The 25,456-nt window shown below is 43.0% G+C and overlaps 1 protein-coding gene across 9 annotated transcripts in view; it reads right to left on the reverse strand.

The window, feature by feature from the left end:
- The window catches only part of ABI1 (abl interactor 1), a 93,510-nt gene that overhangs the window by 36,061 nt on the left and 31,993 nt on the right, over positions 1 to 25,456 (reverse strand). For all 9 annotated transcript variants that reach the window (XM_035129472.2, XM_035129471.2, XM_035129470.2 and 6 more), the window contains exon 2: positions 19,707 to 19,874. In XM_035129472.2, coding sequence (XP_034985363.1) covers positions 19,707 to 19,874 — 168 coding nt within the window. The remainder of the gene's footprint in view (positions 1 to 19,706; positions 19,875 to 25,456) is intronic.

The raw sequence follows: 25,456 nt of genomic DNA on the forward strand, positions 1-25,456 counted from the left end.
GCAGGAAACACCATCAAAGCATTCTTGACATATGCCTGTCAAGCCTCTGCTTAAAGACCTCCAAAGAAGGAGACTCCACCACACTCCTTGGTAGCAAATTCCACTGCTGAACAGCTCTTAATGTCAGGAAGTATGAGAATGCAAAAAGTAACAGAATGCAAAAAGTTGCATAGCAGGGGGTTGGACTAGATGACCCTTGGGGGTCCCATCTTACTCTATGATTCTATGAAAATCAAAGGGAACTGTTTGATTTCTTCACTCAATTCAAGCTTCTTCTTTTTTAAAAAAAAAAGAGTATGTAAGCTGAGCTTTTGTTAATTGCACTCCAGCTATGCTAGCTATAAGCACCAAAGCAGAAACGGAATGCATGTACAGCTTGCAATCCTCAATACCGAGAAGTGAACTCAGTCAACAGGACTTGCTTCTGAGTGAAAACACATGCACAGGACAAAGCGAAGGGAAAATGTCACTGCACACACGGACAGCGCTTCATACCTGCTGGGTAACCAGCACAGCTGTAAAATGGAAGTATATATTGCTGCAACAATCTAAATTAGGAAGGAACTGATGAAGAAATATGATAACATCATCTCTCCCAAAGACACTCCCTGCACTCACTCAACCCAAAAGTGTTATATGAATAGATGGGGCGGGGGCCTGAGATCAGAATGCAACTGTTTACAGAGAACAGAAGAAATGCCAGCTTAGTTTTGCACAGCAACTTTCTCTCTAGCTTCTCTTAGCTGTCTTACAAAATCCGTTAAGACCAGTCTTTGCATAAACACAGCTGCTTTGCTTCAGCAGGTCACCAGCTCTCCAACAGCTTGTGCACTTCCCGAAGTATTAAAAGCTGACATTTCTGCAGAGCGTTAATAACAAACTGTTAATGTGCTACTTAATTTTCACAGCGTGCTTAGAAAACGTCTAATATTAGAAACGTTCAGTGGGGAATGGATATGGCCAAAAGAAATCTTCTTAAAATTGAGTTTACACAGGGTTCTGCGGGTGTTCCGAGTGCAGTACAACATTTTACTTTGGATACAGAATTCAGCATTTTGAGAACCAGATTTCGAAACTATGTCTGCTTGTGCAGAGAAGATTAAATTGGCGCCTTTAACTTTAATCTTTAAGAGTTGAAGAGAGTTTCTCTTCCGTGAGGTGGATTGAGGCACTCGCCGCAGGTGGCAGGTGGGGGAGACCAAAGTGTTCACCCCTCAATTTGAAGCTTGAGCATGCCCAACACGGCTGTTCACCGGATCCTGCCTGCCACCACCTCCCTTCCCCCTGTCTATGGCAATGTGAGTGCTCCCACCTCTGGTCTGGGGAAGGGGTCCTTCCTTCCACTCCATGAATTCTTCTTCCCTTCAGGCACTGAGCACTGGCTGAAATACAGTGGAACCTTGGTTCTTGAATGCCTTGGTACTTGAACATTTCGGCTCCCAAATGCCAAAAACCCGAAATCAAGTGTTCCAGTTTTCGAACGCTTTGCGGAAGTCGAACGTCCGATGCAGCTGTCAGTTATTGTTTCCAGGGCGCCTGCACCAATCAGCAGCCACACCTTGATTTCCTAACGTTTCAGAAGTTGAACGGACTTCTGGAATGGATTACGTTCGAGAACCAAGGTACCACTGTATTCCAACAGGGAGACAGTATGCAGAAGAATAGCAACCAAGGATGTAACTCACGCTGAAATGTAACATCATCTGCTAGCCTTTAAGGGTCACAAAGCTCTTTGTTGTTTATGATCCCCCCAAAATGGAACTAGAATACTACGGTAAGTGAAACTTATTCCACTGGGCAATAAACTCAATGCATGTGTGCAGAAAGAATTTAACTGGCCTGTGACAAAAGCTACATCAGGAAGCACACATATTACAGCAGATAAAATACCAAGAATATCTTCCTGCTGTTCCCCGGCCGCATTGTTGAAATGCTGAGAGAGCTCTGCTAAAGTTCAGCTGAGTACAAAGAAATGGAACTTTAAACATATGAAATGGGGAGGTCAGACACAGTGCTGTAAAGACAGATGGCTTTCTTGAAAGCAAGAGCAGTATCGTCTATGAACATGTCATAATCTGTCAACGTTGTGTGGCTGAAGCACGAAGACAGGAAAACAGGAAATGTGTCCTTTATTTCTAGCTCTGAAATCCTACACAGAGACAACTGCTCAACATCTCTACTGCCTTTGACTGGAATTAACTGCAGCACATCTAGATTTTTCTGAACAGGATAGCATAGTGTTATTGTTGATTATTATTGATTTATATACCATTTACATGCCAGAATGGATTCTAAGCAGCATACAAGCATAAAATTGTGTTGTCCAGGAAACATATAGAGACATCCTTGGATGCCCAGTGTGCAAACTTTTGTACTTTCCATTCGAATGATATGTATTTTCACCTCTGATATATCAACAGGGCATATACCCTTGTGAGATTACATACATTATTTTATTTGTATGCCACCTTTCCACAGTTCAAACCACGTAAGGCATCTTACAACATGAAAAAAAAATACAACTGCAACATGAACGTAAACAATAAAACAAAAAACTACAAAACCAAACTGAACTATTTCCACATTAATTGCAACAAAGTCCAAAATAAATATGCAAAAAACCAACAGCAACTATCTCCCCCAACAAAACCCATCAAACAACACCCAAGCCCAGTGGTCCTGAAGGTAGGAGTCTATCAAATGCTGAAGATGATCATCCAAATGTCAAGGACCAAATGGAGCAAGCAGCATGCAGACCTAGTGGTGGGACGAAAATATCCTTAAATAAGAGACATGGGGGAATGATCAACGGTCTTCAATGTCTGTATACTAATGCACAGAGCATGGGAAATAAACAAGATGAACTTGAGCTCTTGGTACAGCAAACTAAATATGACATAATAGGCATCACTGAAACCTGGTGGGATGAGTCTCATGACTGGAATGTAGTAATAGAGGGATACAATCTATTTAAGAGAAATAGACCAAACAGGAAAGGAGGAGGAGTAGCTTTATATGTTAGGGATATGTATACCTGTGAAGAGATCCAGGATTTAAAACTTCAAAGCCAAATTGAGAGTATCTGGGTCAAAATTAAGGGAGAGAAAAACAACAGTGATCTCATTGTGGGAGTTTACTATAGATCCCCAAGCCAAACTGAGGACACAGATGATGCCTTCCTGGAACAGATGGCCAAGCATTCCAAAGGAAGTGAGATAGTAGTAATGGGGGATTTCAACTATCCTGATATTTGTTGGATGTCAAACTCAGCCAAGAGCATAAGGTCGAACAGATTCCTCACTGGCCTTGCAGACAACTTCATTGTCCAGAAAGTGGGAGAAGCAACAAGAGGATCAGCCATTTTAGATCTGGTCCTAACCAATAGTGATGACTTGGTTAGTGGGGTAGAAGTGGCAGGATCATTAGGTGGGAGTGACCATGCTCTTCTGGAGTTTATTATCCAGCGGAAAGGAGCAACCAAGCATACTAAGGTCCAAATTCTAGACTTTAAGAAAGCCGACTTCAGAAAACTTAGGGAAACGCTGGGTGAAATCCCATGGACAGTAATACTAAAAGGGAAGGGAGTTCATGATGGTTGGGAGTTTGTTAAAAGGGAGATATTAAAAGCACAACTTCAGGCAATACCAATGAGACGGAAACATGGAAGGTGCCTAAAGAAGCCAGGCTGGCTATCTAAAGAACTTTTGACTGAGTTAAGATTTAAAAGGGATATGTACAAAAAATGGAAAAGGGGGGAAATCTCCAGAGAGGAATTCAAACATATAGCCAGCACGTGTAGAGACAAAGTCAGAAAAGCTAAAGCACAGAATGAACTCAGGCTCGCCAGAGAGGTTAAAAGCAACAAAAAGGGCTTTTATGGGTATGTCCGTAGCAAAAGGAAAAACAAGGAAACAGTGGGGTCACTCAGAGGAGAAGATGGTGAAATGCAAACAGGGGACAGAGAAAGGGCAGAACTCCTCAATGCCTTCTTTGCCTCAGTCTTCTCCAAGAAAGAAAACAACGCCCGACCTGAAGAATATGGAGCAGATGATTCAGCAGGGGAAACACAGCCCAGAATAAGTAAGGAGGTAGTACAAGAATACTTGGCTAGTTTAGATGTATTCAAGTCTCCAGGGCCAGATGAACTACATCCAAGAGTATTAAAAGAACTGGCAGAGGTGATTTCAGAACCACTGGCAATAATCTTTGAAAATTCCTGGAGAACAGGCGAAGTTCCAGCAGACTGGAGGAGGGCAAATGTTGTCCCTATTTTCAAAAAGGGGAAAAGAGAGGACCCAAACAATTACCGCCCAGTCAGCCTGACATCAATACCAGGAAAGATTCTAGAGCAGATCATTAAGCAAACAGTCTGTGAGCACCTAGAAAGAAACTCTGTGATCACTAAAAGTCAGCATGGGTTCCTGAAAAATAAGTCATGTCAGACTAATCTGATCTCATTTTTTGACAGAATTACAAGCCTGGTAGATGAAGGGAACGCTGTGGATGTAGCCTATCTTGATTTCAGCAAGGCCTTTGACAAGGTGCCCCATGATATTCTTGTAAAGAAGCTGGTAAAATGTGGGCTAGACAATGCTACCATTCAGTGGATTTGTAACTGGCTTACTGACCGAACCCAAAGGGTGCTCATGAATGGCTCCTCCTCATCCTGGAGAGTAGTGACCAGTGGGGTGCCACAGGGTTCTGTCTTGGGCCCAGTCTTGTTCAACATCTTTATCAATGACTTGGATGATGGGCTTGAGGGAATCCTGAGCAAGTTTGCAGATGACAGCAAGTTGGGAGGGGTGGCTAACACCCCAGAGGACAGGATCACACTTCAGAATGACCTTAACAGATTAGACAACTGGGCCAAAGCAAACAAGATGAATTTTAACAAGGAGAAATGTAAAGTACTACACTTGGGCAAAAAAAATGAAAGGCACAAATACAGGATGGGAGACACCTGGCTTGAGAGCAGTACATGTGAAAAGGATCTAGGAGTTTTGGTTGACCACAAACTTGACATGAGTCAGCAGTGTGATGCAGCAGCTAAAAAAGCCAATGCAATTCTGGGCTGCATCAATAGGAGTATAGCATCTAGATCAAGGGAAGTAATAGTACCACTGTATTCTGCTCTGGTCAGACCTCACCTGGAGTATTGTGTCCAGTTCTGGGCACCACAGTTCAAGAAGGATACTGATAAGCTGGAACGTGTCCAGAAGAGGGCAACCAAAATGGTCAAAGGCCTGGAAACGATGCCTTATGAGGAACGGCTTAGGGAGCTGGGTATGTTTAGCCTGGAGAAGAGAAGGTTAAGGGGTGATATGATAGCCATGTTCAAATATATCAAAGGATGTCATGTAGAGGAGGGAGAAAGGTTGTTTTCTGCTGCTCCAGAGAAGCGGACACGGAGCAACGGATTCAAACTACAAGAAAGAAAATTCCACCTAAACATTAGGAAGAACTTCCTGACAGTAAGAGCTGTTCGGCAGTGGAATTTGCTGCCAAGGAGTGTGGTGGAGTCTCCTTCTTTGGAGGTCTTTAAGCAGAGGCTTGACAGCCATCTGTCAGGAATGCTTTGATGGTGTTTCCTGCTTGGCAGGGGGTTGGACTGGATGGCCCTTGTGGTCTCTTCCAACTCTATGATTCTATGATTCTATGATTCTAAATACTCGATTATGTAAACACGCTGCATTCAAGTTTAACTTTAGCTTTAAACATGCAAAGCTGTTTGCAGATTTGGGGCAGGGTCCAATGGGGCCTATAGCCAAATGTTTTGTAGTGAGGGGGGGGCAGGGTAGCACTGAAGCCCCGGCGGGATATACATTAACGTAGCCTATGGCAATAGCCAGTGTTGTACTTGGGAGTAAGCCCACTGACGTAAGTATGGCTTAGTTGGATTTCACCCTATATACAGTTATATAAAATTGTACTACTTATTATGGAAACTTTTCAGCTATTTTTTCCCAAAGGAGGTAGAAGTAGCTGATTCAGTGATGAGGCCTGGAATGCCCTCAAGGAAAAGAGGCTTTCTCTAGGTACAACCCTGCTCATGTGTCACATTAATCCACCAAACATGCATTACAGGAAATCAGTGCACAGATTTGACCACCTTCTTTTTCTTTGCTGAAACTCCCATTATATGAAGCAACCAGCAGTCGCAAATCCCTTTCAATTAAATATAATGTAAGCAAACACCCGCCATGTTTATTGCCTAATTCCACGTTTCCACTGAAGGCATTGCTCTTACATTTCCCCCCAAAAAAATGTAAAATGAGAAGGCCTAGGCTGCAAACATGCTCATCTCTATACTGTACATCTGCCAGGTTGAGAGGGTGGTGGTGATGATTTAAAGAGAGAAAACAAGTTGTTTCTGATCAATCAAGTTAACATGTTGCAGGTCATTTCACATGGGTTTTAGAAATGGGAGCAGCTTCTGGGTATGACGACAAAATTATGGTCCTGCAGCTGGCAGTACATGGGGCTCACATGAAGAACAGGTGTGATGTGATACACACACACACACACACACACACACACCCCTTAAGGACCAATACATTTATAGCATAAGCTTCCATGGACTAGTGAGTCCATGTAAGATACAGGAAAAGCACCTAGGTGGTGTCCGGATGTAGTCCGTTTCACGTTCTGTGAACCAAGTCAAAACAAAAGAGTTCATAAAAGGAACTAAGACTTGGGCTGATGTGTTTCAACATCCCTTCAAACAAAAAACAGCTGTACAAACGCCCTTGTTATTGGCTTATTGTTCCAATACTACTGTTCTCAATAAACAAGGTCAAGTTTATTCTCAAACCACAAGCGCTCTAGAGCCAGCCAGGAAAACACAAGGGCGTTTAATACATAAAGCAAATGCACCTGAAGACTTTGCATGTGGTTTTTTAAAAAGTGTTGAAGAAGGTTGAGCAGATGCTGTACGCTGCGCATACATGCAGAGACAGCGTGGTGTGTGTCTCCCCTTGCAATATCTAATCCAAGCAGCCTATTTGGACAGTTTCTATAGTGTGTTCAGCAGCCTTAGCTTTTGTAGGGACCCAGGAGACTTCAGAACTTTTTGCCATAATACGGAAGTAACAGGCACAGCAGGCTAGCCTAAAAAGGAAAGTGTCTAAAATCAGGAACCCCTACATTTGTATGCTGCCTTGCCATCAAAACTGAATTCAAGGCTACAACAAAAGAGAGCCCATGGATCATCACTACTACTACTACCACCAAAAATAAAAAATTGAAAAATCCAGCAGCCAAACCATTGACAGACCAACACACAAACAGAACCGAACAAACAAGGCAAAAACTACAATACATCAGTCACCAAGAGAGCAAGCTGACCTAAACCTAAAGGCATTCCAGTCATTGCCTGGAGCGAGTACCGTAATGACGGCACCAGGTGGATCCCCTTTGGGAAACCGTTCCAGATTTCAGGGCACAACCACAAAAGGGAGCTTGCTTCGGCAACCTCTTGCCTACTAGTCTCCACAGTTAACAGCACATGGAAGACGGCTCCCCGTGATTAAGTTTGCATATTCAAAATTAGAATGGCAAAAGCAAGAGGGCTGTTTTCCTCCCATTCTGAAGTTCCATCCAAGTTTTCAGTAGAAAATAATAGCACATGGTCAATGTTTTACTTAAGAAGCAACAGCAGGATGTTCTCCATGTCCAAGACCCACTTGTCAGCTCTACCACCTCATCCAGAACACTCCATCATCCCCCCAAGAGGTGGTGGAAAGCTTATTTCCAAGCCGGCTTTCCATACGCAGGAAGGCAGACCATATGCCACTTTTGTTTTTGCTTTTTTAGAAGAACACAAAGTACTCTGAACACCATCTCATTCAGGGCTTCTACTGCTGTTCTCTATAAAAAGAAGCAGCATCCCAGAACATTTTAATATTGCCACGATACAAAAGCCTACTTCCTACAGCACCCCAAATGTCATAAAGCCATTAATGGCAGGTCCCACCAGTTACAAAAGAAAGGGGAAATAAGTGAATTCAAGAAATGAAGCGTAACATTCGACATCTCCTATCACTGAAGTAATACAAGCCGCAGTTTTCAAAATAGGGTAAGCAATCGTGCCCAGAAGTTAGGACTACCACCAAGTAAGCTGGATATGCAATAGGGAGAAAGAGACTCAGTGGGATGTGGCAGGTTTTTTAATGAATGCTTTTTATATGCCTTTCCCCCTTCATGGATCACTGCCTTGTCGTGGTAAAGGGGCTTGAATAACTCAAAGAAGCTACCGTATGAGCTATGCCATGCAGGGCCACCCAAGACTGACAGGTCATAGCCAAGAGTTTAGACTAGGATTAGGCAACCTAAGGCCCATGGGCCACAAGCGGCCCACAGGGGTTTAACCACGAGCTGCCCCCAAACTGAGCCGCCCGCTCAGCGAGTCCCCGCGTGCTGCGCTAAACCGGCACAGCACGGCATGGGGACTCGCTTCCGCGGCACCGGAAATCACATCTGTGCAGATGCAGGCCAGAAATCGCAGGCACGTACACTCAAACGCACGCGCAATCCAGCCCACGGAGGGATCTCCACTGGAGTGAACCGGCCCAAGTAAGGTAAACCTTGCCGACCCCTGGTTTAGACTAAATGTGATCCACCTAGAGAAGGAACTGGCAAACCACTCCAGTATTTTACCAAGAAAACTCCATGGACATAAAAAAGGAGAAGCTTTGAGAAGAAAGTGAGAGTTTCCAAGGCATGCTCTGGTTCGTGGGGTCACGGAGAGTCGAACACGACTAAGACTAAACAACAACAATATGCCTTTAACAGTATTTGACTATTCAGTTTATAGTTTTGTTTTTTGTTTTTTATTGGTCAAATGCCAACTTCTTTACTTGTTGAAAGCTAGTTCTTACCCAATGATTACTACAAAGTCCCAGGGTAGGTTACAACCATATAATCATAAAATTTCTAAAAACCAACAAAACAATTTGAAACAAACCAAAGAATGCATATCAGACAATAGAGTTGATCTATGGGGAAGGAGTTCTACATTTGGGGAAATGCCACAGAGAATTCCATCTTCTGAAGCTACCAAAATGGAACCCTTTGCTGATCTCTGCAAGCAGGAGGGTCTGTATGGAAGGAGGCAGATCTTCTTAAGGTGCATCGAGCTTTAAACTCTAATATGGAGGTGATAAATTGGGCCCAAAAACTAACTGCCAACCAATGCAGCTGTTTCAAAACAGCTGTGACTTCTAAATGAAACCCTGACCAACCTGATCCACTAACCGCTGAAGTTTCTGAATCATCTTCCAAGGGCAACCACAATATTCTGGAGGCAACTAGCGGCATGGAGAACTTGAAAATCTGGCTAAAATTATTGTTAACAGAGTGTGGTCTCTGAACAAGTAGTGTGTACAAATTCTGGCACAGATACCTAGTGCAGAGATTGATTTATTACTTCACAGCAGGAGGAACTGGAGGTTAATTAATTGGAAGGAAATAATTAAATTAATTGGAGCAGCAGTTGGTGGCAGATGCTGATTTGTGTGTGTCTTCCAGGGGCTTCAGCCCTACTAAGTAATGGATGAGTAATCGCCCCCAGTGGAAATCTAATTTGGTAGAGGTGTGTAGAAAGAAAGGTGTGAGATATCTGAATGATTTCCAGTTTGATCATAATAGCTCTACGAATTTAAGCTTCTTCTGGAACATTCATGGAGAAAGTGAAGGACAATGACATGCTTTCAAGATTACTGTGCCTGTAGAGCACAGAGTCCTGTATTTCTCATGTATAACTAGGAAAATGCCTCAGGTTTCACCTAGGTCTGTGCCAGAGGTCACCAATATGGCACCTAAAAAACCTCCAAATTTTCACTGCTGCCACCACTTTGAACTATATCTAAGCTGCTGATGCTCCTTGAAGCACAATAAGACTTGCCCCAACAGCTGGAATTTTATCCTCTGTGAACTTTTTTTTTTTTTGCTTTGTACTTGTTTTGTAATACTGGTGTTTCCTGAATTTTTGCTAAATTATAGGGATTTCTTCTTTGAAGTTACTGAAGTGTTTTATAAACTGATTTCTTCACCAACACACACACACACACACGTTTTGTATTTGATAATGAATGGTGTCTGTTCTAAGATGCTTTTGGAACAGCTCACTGTGGAAAGGGCAGACCCAGTGTTAGAAACTGAGATATAAAAGCTAGGAGCTAAACGGCACCTTAAACCTAGCTTATGGGCACAACAACGCAATGTTTAGGTGCGCTTTTTAATAACAAGAATACAAAGCTGAAAATGAATGAACTGCAGCTAAAATATTACATTAATTTTTCACATGGTCTAGTAGTCCTTCCCCTGCCCACCCCCCTAATATTCTTAAGAGGCAATCTTCTCCAGTCTTCAGAGAGTAGCTGGAAGTTGGGAGGCAGAAAAGGGTCCTCCTTTCCTTCCACTCTGCAGTTTTGAACTTCAATCTTAGGGTGTAGTACTGTGCCTAGAGCTCAAAAACCGCTCACGCTAATGAAATTCCCTGTCACAAAACAATGCCTAGAACAACGGGAGCTTCAAACACTAGGCAGAGCAACCAAGGGCAGTAAGGGAAATGGGGGAAGGACAGGACATGGGGGAAAGTGGAGGACAACAGGAGAGAGAAAATGATGTGCTAGAAGACAATATGCATGTCTGTATACACTAGTTGTACCCAGTGAAACAGAACTTCCTGAAACTGCATAATTTCTTCATGGATTCCCAGCACACAACTTTTGGCTATGTCCTTTCGCAAAAATGATACTTACCAGTTCTACAGCAGCAACACCTGAAAATTGCTGTGCTCCCTGGGAGCCCTAATGATCTTCTGGGTGTATGATTCACAACGAAAGGAGTCAATCCTTGAGACTGTCCTGAAATGGCTTACAATACTTTTTACCCACTTTCTGAAATAACAGAACCAATTTTTAGAAAACGTGTGCATAGTCTATGATTCCTCAAGTAGCGATGCAATAAAGATGTACCTCCATTAGGCAGAACAAGATCTACAGTACAATTCTACACTGCAGTGCTGCACACAAATCTGGTTATGTCTTAAAAAGAGGGAAATTTACTGCAATGCAAAATAAAGGAGCATCAAAAACATGTTTTAAGAAGTTATGGATACTAAAGCCAGTATGACATGTAATAAAAACCTATTCAAAATAGTAAGAGCCACCCATTTGTTTATATCTTCCTTTCTAGTTATTGTCAGATGTTAGATTAGAATAAAAGACAACTCTTAGGACTTGCACGATCCAGGAGGAACATAACTCTTGATAGTGTAACATCTCCTGACAACGAGGGTATAGTTAATTCTAGACAGAGCACCTCCTCTCAGTACCGAAATGAGTGACTGCAAAATCTGCCTCCAATGCTGTGGGTAGATTTTCAGATTGAGATGTTTTGCCAAAGGCACATCATATAATATTTATGACCCATAAATAATGGTCCATATCATTAGACTGAGGGGAAACTCTCAAGATTTATACTTCACTCTTTTCCTCTCTTGAAAGCGGCTCTTTCTACAATGTCATCGTGACTTATTTAGCATAATAAGAATAAGTGAATGTGCTTACCTGCAGTGAATACAGTGGACTCTTGGGTTGCGAACGTGATCCGTGCGGGAGGCACGTTCGCAACCCGCAGTGCCACATCTGCGCATGCGCGGGTCGTGATTTAGCGTTTCTGCGCGAGCGCCAAAACCCGGAAGTAACCCGTTCCGAGACTTCCGGGTTCGGCATGGCGCGCGACCTGAAGCGGCCGTAACCCGAGGTATGACTGTACTTGCTTTTCTGTTTGTGGCATGTTTCCAAGTTATAAGCACAGGCCTTTGCATAACTTAACCTAAGCCAGAGGTGAAGCTATTTTGGCCATGCCACCCCCACCTGCACTACACTTGATGTTGGGGTCTGCAGCTGATCGGCAGTGCCTGCAAAACCCTGTGCCTTTGCATGCATGGTTGGACTTCAAATCACACTGGCAAAAGAAAATGGATCACATGACGCCATTACGATGTCAGGTGAGTATGAATCCCGGAAGACCTGTTGCCTGCCCTGCAGGCCTTTTCCCTCATGGCCTGTGAGGGCAGGGCCCCGACTGACACTAGCTGCAAAAGCTGAGGCAACTGAACAGACTCTTGGAATGGGGTGTTGTTAGAGGTTTCTCGGGGGGGGGCTTGTTTCTGTTGGTTTTTTGTATGTTTTAAAACTTGTGATTTATGTGGCAATTGCCCAGTTTGGTTGTGTGTTTTTTAATGTTTTATTTATTGTTCATAACTATCGCTGTTGTTGCTGCTGCTCCTGTTATTCTATATGCCGCCCATTTTACTGGGCTAGCCTAGTCACCCTGGGCAGCTTCCAACAAATTAAAACAAATTACGACACTGCATTGTGTAGCTATGTATTTTTAAATTTGAACTGGTTTGAACTGTGGAAAGGCAGCATACAAATAAAATTATGTATGTATGTATGTATGTATTGAGAAGTGACATATGGCCATAAACTCTGTAGGTGCTTACATGGGAAGTGTAGGTGCTTACATGTGGCAGAAGTGCATATAAGATAAGTTCTGCAGCCACTCAATGTAAAGAGCCATACAAGCAGATGTATGATTCCTCCTTCAAAAAAAGTGGGGGGACTTAACGTTTTCATGTACATGGACTGTGATATAAAAGACCCACCTCACACGTCCCCCTGTGGAGGAAAGGGGCACAGGTATGTGATGACTGCCACTGACCAGCTAAGTCCCAGAACGGAGCCACAGAAAATCATGACGTCATCTCCTTCAAGTCCAGTCCTTCCAAGCTGTGGTAAACATCATGCTTGCCAAAGGGAAGCTGCTCTAAAACAGGCTCCTCTTGACAACTCTCACACAAATACACATATTTCAAAGCTCTTAGTCCTTTGCACATTGTTTCTTCTCACAATCAGCATGGTAACACACACACACACAGGGGAGGGAGAGAGAGACAGAGCTCAGTAGCCTCCGGAGACGTGCAGCATGCTCAAGCACACTGTGCTACAGATGATCCCCACAGCAAGACCTTTTAAAGAGCAACATGCTCTTTCCAACTGAGCTATCCAGTCAGATTTTTTTTTATTTTGCAATAGAAGTTTCAACAAAACAGAGAAGGCACATTCCATCTTTCAAGTTTGAATCACTATGTAATAAGTTCAGAAGCCTAGGATTAAGCAAAACGAAGTCACTTTTATGTAATGCCTGGGAAATGAACACTGTTGCAACAAAACATTTTCACTCTCAACTTGCAGCCTTCTTTTCTTTCTTCCCCACCCCACCTTCCAGAGGTGTTCTTGTGACCATTGGGGAGAAGGGATGGGGAAAGGTGAGCAGCTGGGGAGAGAATTTGGAGTGGGGGGGAGATAGAGAAAGGGCTATGTCACCTGTTCCGTTTCTCTGCTCCACCAGTGCTCCCTCTCAACAACAAAGAGACACATGCTGGGACTGTATTGCATTGTGTTTGTGTCTTAACAATTAATTAAACCCTTAGGAAGCCTCAACACACCTTTTTGTAATTCAAACTCACTACTTCTTGCGCCTCCAGTTATAACAGTCAAGAGCACACACTTTCATCACTATCGGGTTATGTTAAGGCTGCCATTAAGTCCCTGTCTTAATTTTCCTCATAAAAATTGCTAAATAAGCCTTTCCTTCACCTCCCACCCCCACCCCTGCAATTTGCTCAGTGTTGCCTAACTTCTTCTTAAAGAAGTAAGTAGAAAACAGGATTCCTAAACTCAACAAACAGCCAAGTATGTACAGAGGCAGAATACCGATGCAATGCATTTGTGCTGAAGTTGTGCTGCAGTGTAGAATTTTAGAGCACTGGGGAGCACCCTCTAAAAAGCCTCTTTTTCCTGCTCTCCAGCTCTCCAGCTCTCTCGCTCTCTCAACTCCCTCTCCAACTAGAGCTTTGAAGCTCTTGGGCTGGCTGGAGGCTGCACCAGAAAGCTACAGTGGCAGCTGAGCCACCCTATACCTCAGCTGTTAGGTGGGGAGGCTGAGCAGCCTAAACAAAGCCCTATTGCTCCTCAGGTCTCTTTGTGGCTTCCTCCACCCTCACCATCATCCTCTTCAGGCTCCAGGGAAGGTCTCCTCACAAGCCATGAGGATTCTCCAGCTCTTCCTCCCAATTTCCTTGTATGATCTATCTATCTGTCTATCTGTCTATCTGTCTATCTGTCTATCTGTCTATCTGTCTATCTATCTATCTATTTCCCAGCACAAAGTGGGGGGGGGGGTGATGCCTGTATTTTCAGAAGTACTTGCTACTGCGAAGTAACAGTAATGCACCATCTGCTTTGGAGACATTCCACAACAGGTGTGGGAACCCTTTGGGCCCTCCAATGCTGCTGAACTACAACTCCCATCAGCCCCAACAAACAAGGCCAATGGATAGGGATGATGGGCGCTGTAGTTCGGCAGCATTCGGAGAGCCAACGGTTCCCCACACCGTTCCACAACAAGCGAAGGACCTTAAGTCCAACAAAACTTTTGCAGCAAACCTGCTATATTCTTTTAAAGGAATCTCAATTCAGAAGAGGTTGGTTATCTGTAGCTACATTCCAAGTTTGTTTATTTCATCACAAGGTGAGGTAAGCGGGGAATAACTGTTCATACTCTTCGAGAACGTATAGCATGTTTAATGCTATCAACCTCTTCCTCACGTTACAACAAGGAGGGGGCAAGTGTCGCTCTGCAGATGTTGGGACACCTAATTGCATCAGTCCTAGCCAGCATGACAGGTGGTCCCCTGGAGAAACATAGTTCCCGCACCCTTGCTTACAGCACGACAATGCAAAGTGTTTTGAGCACTCTAAAAGCACCATATAAATGCTATTGTTCCATTTACTTGATGGCAATTATCAAATGTCGCTCTAAAATGTATTCATAACTCCTGCTCCTGTTGTTATTACATTCAATTTCTTACTCACCACAAGTTCCCAGGCTGGGTTACAGCAATTTAAAAATACAATATTAAAATCAGTTTATGACAAATGCAATCAAAAGAATATTATGATCATCGACACCAAGTGCCCAATTTTAAAACGTTGATTCTAATCATCACGGGGCAGGAAGAGACACGGGGAAACTGGAATTCATCCAGAGGACAAATACCACATACATCAAGAACATATCACTCCGAAGACAACTGAGGCCTGGTGTGATTTCAGAACATTTGGTGGTTTGATAATACCGGGTTACATATAAAAAGGAAAGCATTGTTCAGAAGCAGCTTTTGATTTTGTGAGAAATTATACACCCACCCACCCACTGACACAAATCAGAGCTATAAATGCATGAAAAACCTTGGGTATCAGAGTTTTTAGTGCTAAATATTACGCAACTTTTTGAAAAGAAATATTAATTGTGCATTAATCATAGCAGCAGCGTTTACGCTATTTCAGCACTAATTGATGCTTTTCTGGTAACTTTTTGTGGATCAATAATTACATATTGAAAATATAATCCTAAAATAGAGCGCTGCAGAGAAAACTCTCTGGAAGTCTCTTCCATAGTTATAACAGCTTCTGGCTTTACAAATCCCTGGCATTTGAAAACAAATATTCGTTTTTTTTAAATCAACAGAGCATAAGCTGGAGCTTTCAAACACCACAAAGCATTAAGGGCTGCACAAGATATTGTTTTTATTCCTGAATCTGTGCTTTAAATAGTTTGCATTAAGCAAGACATTGAATACTCCAGAAATAGCTCTAGCTGCAGAACTCCTTCCTGGATACTTGCTGATGCTCAGACATCTTTTCAGAAGTGTCAAAAGGGCTTCCCACTTATGTAGCTGGAAGTTGCCAGGCTTAGAATGGTAATACCATTTTAGAATATAACCTTCCTGTTTTCATGCAATTCTTTACAAGCCCTCAAAACATCCACTAAGGCTGTGAATTTCAAACAACTGCTTGACTCCACGCCTGTGGGTTAAGTCAGGAGTTCCCAAACTGTGGCCCACAAGAACTTCATTTATGTGTGTCTGCAGATTTGTGGTTGAAGATAGGAGATGGATGGCACAGCCATACCATTAAGTATTTATATAGAATATCCGTTGTATTTTTTATTGCTTCTTTTATTTGTTATATTGTATTTTTGATTCAAATTGTAACACAATAAAATACAATACGTAAGAAATAAAAGCAATGAAAATACAATGAAAAACCATACAGTGTCTATTGCAGCACATTACAACAGGGGAATGAAGTCATTAAGGGGTCCACCGAGACCCTCGGCAATTTCCAAGTGGTGTGTGTGGTGGCGGGGAGTTTGGGTTAAGTAAGAAACAAAAATGCCCTGATACTCTTTAAACACTCAGTTTTTGCAATAAAGTATCACACACCACACACATAAAAGCATACAAAACCATGGTCTTCATTCCACATGGATACATCTGCCAACCCCCCCCCCCCCATCCATCTTCCACAGAACCTACCCATTGCAGAGTATTCTGGGGAATGTATTCTAGGGTGCACACTATTCATGTTGGAATAGGACAAACCTCTTGCAGTCGATGTAACCTCACATGAAATGAGAGGGCGCCCCAGAACACATTCACACACACTGCTTCCCTGTGGCTACAAAGTTCAATAGTGGTGGAAGTTTGTCCTCAATTCATGCCTTTCTGTGAATCTTGCCCTCAATATAGAAACTCCTAAGAACAGGGCCGTCTTAAGCATATTTGGCGCCCTGGCGCCGTAGTGCAAAGATCCCTCCAGCGCCCCCGCCCCGTTTCCCAGCGCGGCGCCCCCCTGGCGGCCTGCGCCACCCAGCCTTGCCGTAGGGCCAGCCCTACCTAAGAAGCTTCTAAGGAATTCCTGGAGCCCCCAGAACAGTCTGAAAACTGGTGCCTTAGAAATCACACTTTACCTTTAAGTACATGCCATTATCCCAAATTGATGGCACTTAACCAGGCAAGCTGGGACCAATTTTGATAACAGTAACTGCCCAGGTAAGGTTTACTGAAAATCTGGGACTTCAGTACAGCATAGGATTTTGCAACCAACTTAGCAAAACCCTTACTGGGAAGACCCTAGGAGGCCATGGTAGCAAACCAGCGGCAGGCAATTTCCCTTTCAACGGCTCTTTCAGAAAGTCCAACTGCCTCTGACATTTCTGGTAGAGATGCTGAAATGTGAAAGAACAGCAAAGTCCGGCAAGTGTTTTGAACCCCAAAGAAAACGTAACAATGAGTATAGTAGCCTAGTAGGAGAAACTGCTGAAAGGAAGTTGCTTAAGAGTTAACAGCTATTGGAAATGCAACAGGTGATTCCATCTTGTAGACAAGCAAGCCATGCTCAGAGGGAACCACAGTAGTCACACTCAAGCCACAGATTAGGAGGAAAGTAGTTGCTAAATGGAGGAGGGAGCATAATGAGCAGACGTTTTTGCTTTTTTGTGTAAATCCCAGAGAGGCCTTCGAAAAATCTCAGAATGGAATGCACCAGATCTGCCTTCTACAGCTTCCACTGCAGCACATTGCACTGCAAAGTGCTGGCAAATAAGTATTTATAGTTCTTCCTATCCATGTAAACAAAGTGGCTTAACTCAAAAGACAGCACACACACACACACACACACACACACACACACACACACACACACACACACCAGTGTTTGAAACTCCCATTGTTCTGGGCCCATTTTGCAACAGGGAATTTCATTAGCGTGAGCAGTTTCTGAGTTCTGGGCACAGTACTACGCGTAAGATTTCAAATAAAAACTGCAGAGTGGAAGGAAAGGAGGACTTTTTTCTACCTCCCCACTTTCAGCTACTCTCTGAAGACTGGAGAAGAGACCCTCTTCCGAATATTAGGTGGGTGGGCAGGGGAAGGACTGAAAAATGAACAAAATATTTTAGTTGCAGTTCATTTATTTTCAGCTTTGTATTCTTGCTATTAAAAAAACACACCTAGACATTCTGTTGTTGCGCCCATAACCTAGGTTTAAGGTGCCATTTGGCTCCTGGCTTTCATATCTCAGTTTCTAACACACACACACACACACACACACACGCACACACACACACACACACACACACACAATCATAGAGGTAAACTAAGCAAAAGCAAAGGCTGGGTATAGGATTTATTTTTTTTAAGAAAGTTAATGAAGAACAACTGGCTAACTTTTTAAAGAACCTCAGAATGCGAGAGCTAGATACAAGTTAAACTTTTATAAAGAAGTCTGGGGAGGCTTATACAACAGAGATTAATTTTCAAAAGGCCTAACAACCAAAAGAGCTACAAGTGTCCTTGCTAAATACTCTCAAAATGCTTTACAAAGCATTAATTGTTCACAATCTTTTAGCAAACAGTTCATGTATCAGGTGACTCAAAAGCTTTCTTCATAGCAGGGCCTTCAGTTCAGGCCAAGAGCTAAACAAAACAAGGGGCTGCACCTTTTGTACCAGCAGAGAATTCAGACTATGGCACAATTAGTATTAATAAGCAGCCAGTAAGATATAAAACAAGCTTATAAGATTAAAGACAATCTGGCTAGCGGAGGGGTGATCAGTGACGCCAATAACTTATGCCTACTGATTTCAGTGCTCTTGGTATGATTTAGCTGGATATCACCCAACATCCACAAAGCCACTGATGTCCTGCCTTTTCAAAAATAAAACAAAAAAATTCATATTTATATGTATCTGCTCTTTAGCTGTTTGTTTTATGCATCTAATGTTAACAGTCTGCAACTGTAACAAGAAGTCCATTCATTCAGTAAACTATGGCTCTCGCTTACCCTCCAAACCAGGATCTAACATTACAGTCGTACCTTGGTTTTCAAACGGCTTAGTTCTCGAACATTTTGGCTCCAGAACGCCGCAAACCCAGGAGTGAGTGTTCCAGTTTGCAAACTATTTCTGGAAGCCGAACATCCGACAGGGCTTCCGATTAGCTGCAGGAGCTTCCTGCAGCCAACCAGAAGCCGTGTTTTGGAAGTCGAACAGACTTCTGGAATGGATTCCGTTCGACTTCCAAGGTACGACTGTAGTTTGATTGTGATTTGAAACACTGGTTCGGAGGGCAAGTGAATGTAGTGACTGTTGCGGTCGCCATCCGTCGGCCTCAGTTGGCAATGGAGGAGTGTGCCTTTGGGGGTGAAATCAAACTGTTGGAAGATCGCAGCACTTGCTGTGTCGGTAGCAGAGATGCCAGCTTGCGGAGGCAATGAGGGGGGGCAACATCACACGTGATGTCAGGAGGTTCCGGGTGAGAAGGCTGCTTCAGCCATCCTCCCCCTCTGCAGAAGGAGAAGGAGAAGCTGGCTACTGAAGGCGTGCCACACTCAGCTCCACCCATGTGCCCTTTGGACAGGGGAGGGGTGCAGCCCCCACCCAAAAATATTGGGAGGCCCAAAAGGGCTCGGGCCCCCAAGAGCTGGTGCCCCTGGGCTGTAGAAACAGATACAAAAGAGATGTGCTTTGTTGCAGCTGGGACAGATGAAGGCATCCAGTTGTGCTACTATAGATGCACCACAGCATTTCTTCTTTCTGGGCTATGACTAGCTACAAAAGGTGATCCGAACACACTAGAGAACGAAAGCATATGCAAGCCTGAGGCTTATTTACATTACTATCAAACCATGAGTTGGCACTGCACGTGAACCGTCTCAAAAAAATCTCTTTACATCTTTGGAAGACCAAAGAAAAGCATATCTTTGGGGGGGGGGGGAAATAGGATTGATTACCTGGGAAATATGATTGATTGAGGACTCCATTCTCCGGAGCTGGGACGCTTGGATATCCAGTAGTTGGAGCACATTGTTGGCCAGTGCATTGATCTGATAAGCAACACTAGCCAAAGACTGAGTTGTGTATGCTTTGGTCTCTTCTAATGCTTTCCTTTTGTCTGGAGCCTGAAGGAACGAAGAGAGAGAGATGTATTATTTTTTGAAGTTCGGAGAGAGGGAGAAGAACCTCTTTAATAATTTAGATCACCCAGAAGACCTTATTACTGGATGTGCAGTCTGATAAGGTGGAACCAGAAATCCGCAACACAGAGAGAGCAGAAGGAATAAGCAACTAGCAGCATATGGTCTTGTTTAAAACTCTGTTGCAGGATCAGTAGAAAACCTCTAATAATTTACTACAGCAACATTTTCGTAGCTCTTCCATATCTTTTATTCTAGGCAGCGAATGGAGGATGGTGGAATAAAAACTCCCCAATATTCTTGAAGTGTAGAATTTCAGAAATCCTGCGTAAATCAGGAGGACACATTCCTTCCCTCTTCTCCCCTCCTCCCCTTGTGCTAGATGTTCTCTTTCCCACAATCCTCCTAGGAAAAAAATGGCGTTGGATCTAGATTGCCTGCTAAAACTTTTGGAGAAATGTTTGAAAAGCTTTCCTTACTGCTTAAACCAGTTACATTTCTTATTGTTTTACAAATACAACTTGCTAAACAAGCATCTTCCCAATGTTATTCATGAGTTCCACTAAAATTATAAAGGCACTCAGCATGCTGTTAACTTATTGAATTAACTGTAACAAGAAGTGACTGAAGGCCACTCTTTAGATGGATCAGACAGATTCATGGTCTATTAATGGTGCATAGATAGATAGATAGATAGATAGATAGATAGATAGATAGATAGATAGATAGATAGATATCCCTCACATACCCTCCAAGTTTAGAATCAATATGCCTCTGAATACCAGTTACTAGGGAGCAACAGACCTTGGCCTAATCCAGCAAAGCTCTTTCCCCCTAAAAGTTGGGACATATATGCCATTACTCCAATAGTACATCAGTCTCAATAATTTCCAGAACTTAAAGAAACCACTCCATCCATTCTTGGAGAGAAGTTCTGATACTACAGAACATAGAATTTTTGCCAGAACTAGAAGATTCTTTAATTGCCCACCACAAATTGTCAGCCTCGAAAATATTCAACAGCAAATTCAAAAGGTTCGAATTCGAAGCTTTGGCCCAGCATTCATAACATTGGACTCACACTGTTAAGGGTGTTGTTTAAGCAACAGGGCAGCTCCAAAACACAACTTCTATTTATGAAAATTAAATTTCCTTGTGCATTTGGGAAGGGGTAAAGAAAGCACTTCCATTCATGTGTTTCACCCAGCTACATCTTTGCTCTCTCTCCTTCCTCTGCAACACTAACTACAACTTAATCAAGTCCCATCCTCCTGCCTCCCACAGAACAGCTGTTCCAAATGTGAGTGGAATATTGCAGGGACCTGAGACCTTTAACAGCCTATTGCTAAAATGTTGGAGAGCACATATCTGAGCATCCAGTGCCAGCAGCTATGAACAGCCTGTTTGCAATATAGGGCTGATACATAAGATATACTTTCCTAAGGCTATTAAACAGTTCAGAGCTGGGATGAGATTTGAGTCAGGGATTTTTTTGGTTTCCAGATTATATACTGTGCCACAGGATTCTACATCACTTCTCACAAACAGGAGAATGTGGACAAGCAGAAGAAGGGCAAGCAAGAAGAGACAGCGCAAACAGTCAAGATAATGGAGCAGGCATCCCCAAACTGCGGCCCTCCAGGTGTTTTGGCCTACAACTCCCATGATCCCTAGCTAACAGGACCAGTGGTCAGGGGTGATGGGAATTGTAGTCCAAAACATCTGGAGGGCCGAAGTTTGGGGATGCCTGTAATGGAGGGACAAAACCTTTAAGCTATCTAGAACCAACATTCAGCCTGCCTTCTAACAGATAGGAACAGTAAAAATATTCTAGGGCCAAATAAAATTGATTTATCTTCCTGCAAAGATGGCTAAGCCAGCATTTGGGACTGCTATAGCTGTAACATCTACGCAAGGCTTCTGGGCTAACCTAAAGGCTTTATGATATCCAGGTCTCTCTGAATTGTGGAACTTGCAAACTTCCCAAGTCTCCTAATGGTGCTTAGATTGAGAGCATGCTGCAGCTGATAGACATGCACAGGAAGCCGTATGCAGGAAGAGCAGCCTTTTGCTTTTCCGGAATGATAAGCCTATAGTTCAGAAAGGTTGCTATCAAAATGCTAAACAAAGCACACCATTTCCGTTTGGCACAGCACTTTATATCTACCAGAGTGCTTCTTTCAAAGGAAGAAATATTGCTATTGACAAACTGAAATGTGCAAACAGGAAGGCATAGAGAAACATACACACACAGGTTCTATGCAGCCTTTAAAAAAACCACCCCTAAATAGCAAGCTTAGCCAGGAAATGGAGTGTTCAATTGGCACTCAAACCAAGCTTTGTATTTCCTGACTGCAGTGAGTGCAAACCGGAGCTTTCAATGTTGCATCAATAACCCCTCCATCTAAATGTCTTTCCCTACTATTAAAATTGCAGTGGAATCGAAAGACTGGGCAATGGCGAGTTTAATAAAACAATGGCCAGTTTAATAAAACAATGTTTGTGCTGGCTGGGAAAGTTCCAACCAACAAGGATCTGGAAGTTGGGTGTCCTATGAAAGCATTTGAAATACCTCACAAGGGTTAGAACTTGCATGTAGAAACCTTTCTGCATTGAGCAAGAAGATATGAGAGGCAGATGTCTTCAGTACATTTGTAGCATTGGAAGTTGAAGCCCTCTAGCATTCAAAATAATGCGGGAGTAAAGCTAGAGAGAAGACAATAGATCAGGCATCCCCAAACTTCAGCCCTCAAGATGTTTTGGACTACAATTCCCATCTTCCCCGACCACTCGTCCTGTTAGCTAGGGATCATGGGAGTTGTAGGCCAAAACATCTGGAGGGCCGCAGTTTGGGGATGCCTGCAATAGATTTTGTACTTGGAATCATAGAGTTGTAGAGGTGGACGGTGCAATGCAGGAATATGCAGTTGTCCCATACAGGAATCAAACCTGCAACCCTGGCATTATCAGTACCACACTCTAACCAACTGAGCTATCCAGGCATCTACACTATACATGTTTCCACATTAACCTCCAGCTTTGATAAGATAAACTACTGTTGTACTTTGGATGAGGCTTTTACCCCTTCGCTTCCAAGAGCCCCACAAGGCCTGGATGGGGATATAGCCATGCCTCGCACCTAAGTAGTTCTCTCTCTGGAGGAAACACATTTTTTCATTTACTACTTTGTCCCTGGGGGCAACTTTAAGAACAAACTAATTAACTGTCTGCTGCAACATACCCCTGTGCTATACTTCCAGCTTGTCACAGATGAAAACAGGGATGTGCTACACTATAAAACGCCTATTCTCAAGCCAAGGATCACTTAGTAAGCTCCACTATGACACACTCTACAATACGATCACTTGGACGCTATATTCATTTAATCTACAGCAGCCCTGTCCTTCACAGGTCCAGCAGCCAAAAGGGCAATGATTATTATGGTGAAAGTTATACCCCCCCAAAAAAAACCCCTTATTTGTCTACAATGCTATCCTCTGTGGTGAAACAGTACTGATTGCAGTGAGTGAAATGGCAATCTGGTACCTCAGTGCTCATGTGGTACGCATTGAGACACATGTGTTCTAGTCTTGCATGTTTTCAGACCTGGAGCCCACTTTGAACTCAAACATGCATTTGAGGATCTATTTCTTTTTTTAAATTTACCTTATATTTGTATACTGCTGCTGTTCCAGGTTGTAACCCATCTTAGATGACGCTGCAACCCAGCAGCGGATCCTGGTCACTAGTTAAAGACCAATGAACGAGCAGACAAGGTGAATGTTAACATTAAGCAACTTAACAGCAGCTTACACTAAAAAATACCAAAAGCAAGCATGCTCTCATGGCAGAAATGGGGATGGCAAGATAAAGGTTTACTAGAAGCAGGGACAAGGCAATAGGGACCTTCTCTGGTAAATACAGAGAGTTGGCCTCTGTAGCAACTTCCTTTGGCACTGAGGGATGCCTCCAAACATTGTTGGCAAAAGCCAGCCAGGTGCCATTATCGTCCTAATTATTTAGCCCTAGGAAGAGAGGCGCTGTGTGTCTCAAAAGCTTCCTTTCATCATGTTTAATACCTGTGGGTTCAAATAAATGATTTTTTATCTTCTGCTTTTTTAACAAGTCTTTCTTGAAAAGGGTTGCTGTAAAGAGTTGCTATAATTTTTGCAACGAGAACTACAATTTAACCTGTATTGGGGCTGTGTAGCTGAAAAGCAGCACAAATGTTCAGATGCAAATGTGCTGAGGAATCAGTTCAATTGTTGTAAGGGGGTGGGAGCTGCATTTAAATGCATGCAAGCCTGCAAAAGATGCTGAATGAGTTCCTGCTGAAAAGAAATTCATAAGTATTGCATTGAGCCCTACACCTACATTTTCATATAGCCCAGTCTACTTAGCACTGGCTGGTGAGAAACAAATTAGATTATTTTAATCCATTTACACATGACTTAAACAATCTGTCCACATCTCATTTTACTTAGCACAGGATGCTGTAACCTACAGAACTGTGCCAAGGAAAGACAATGGTCAACGTGCTTTCATTTAAGCAATTCACTTCTGCTAATTCACTTCACTTATTGCTTAAGCTTTCTGAGAAACCTACAGAATTCAATTTACATTTCCTGGCAAGTAGAACAGTTTAGCTAGTTATGTTTGTCCTCAGGTTGTAGCGGCACTTGCAGTACATTAATTGTAGACTGAGGAATTAAATTCTGCTCTCAGCAGTTTCAGTATGTGCCAGCTTATTGGACAGGCCTATGTCAAGATCAACATTTCAGTGTAATTCAAGCACCCCCTATCTACATGAAGTGATCCTCAAAGGGGCATTGGAAGGGAATATGGTTCCACTCTCAGAACTGTCAAAAGCCTGCATGTTTAGCTGTATGCTGCATACAGGTATATCTTTTTTTAAAAAAGTACAAGACCTGGAATCCACAGAAACCTAGTACACCTGTTAATACAAAAAGCACTTTCTTAGTCCTCATTGTGGCAAAGAAAGGTTGCAAAGACTACAGCAGCATTTGCTGTAGACTCAGAAACCAGAGAGTTCATTGGCCGTGGGCACATAGTTCCCCTTCTCTTTCTCTCGTCATTTCCTAGTCTCCATAGGCTTCCTGTTTCCTCAGATATAAACTTGCAAATAGCCACTTGCCTAGTCTCCTGGAGCAAGCTAAAAACCAGCTCTGGGTCCACAATGCTTCTGTGATGTGGCCTGTCACACACTTCCATGCAGAAAAGGGGAGCGGGAAAATCTCAAGCAACTGAGTGGGCAGTCTCCCCAGAAAGACTGAATTTGATCTAGGGCAGTGTTGGTTCCCCAACTTGTTTTCCCATGCATCACTTGAAAAATGCTGAGTGTCTTGGCAGACTACTTATTGATTTTGCTGCCTGTTGTAGAAACTGCAATGTGCTACATTATATACTCTATGAATTTTAACTGCATTTCTACAGACACTTCACGGGCTACCAGAACGAAGCTCACGGGCTATACTTTGGGACCCCTGATCCAAGGGCATTTCCCCTCCCCCTACTACTATTATATTGCTAATCACAATATTTTAATT

This window comes from Zootoca vivipara, chromosome 12 (assembly GCF_963506605.1).
Source record: "Zootoca vivipara chromosome 12, rZooViv1.1, whole genome shotgun sequence".
Classification (NCBI taxonomy): domain Eukaryota; kingdom Metazoa; phylum Chordata; class Lepidosauria; order Squamata; family Lacertidae; genus Zootoca; species Zootoca vivipara.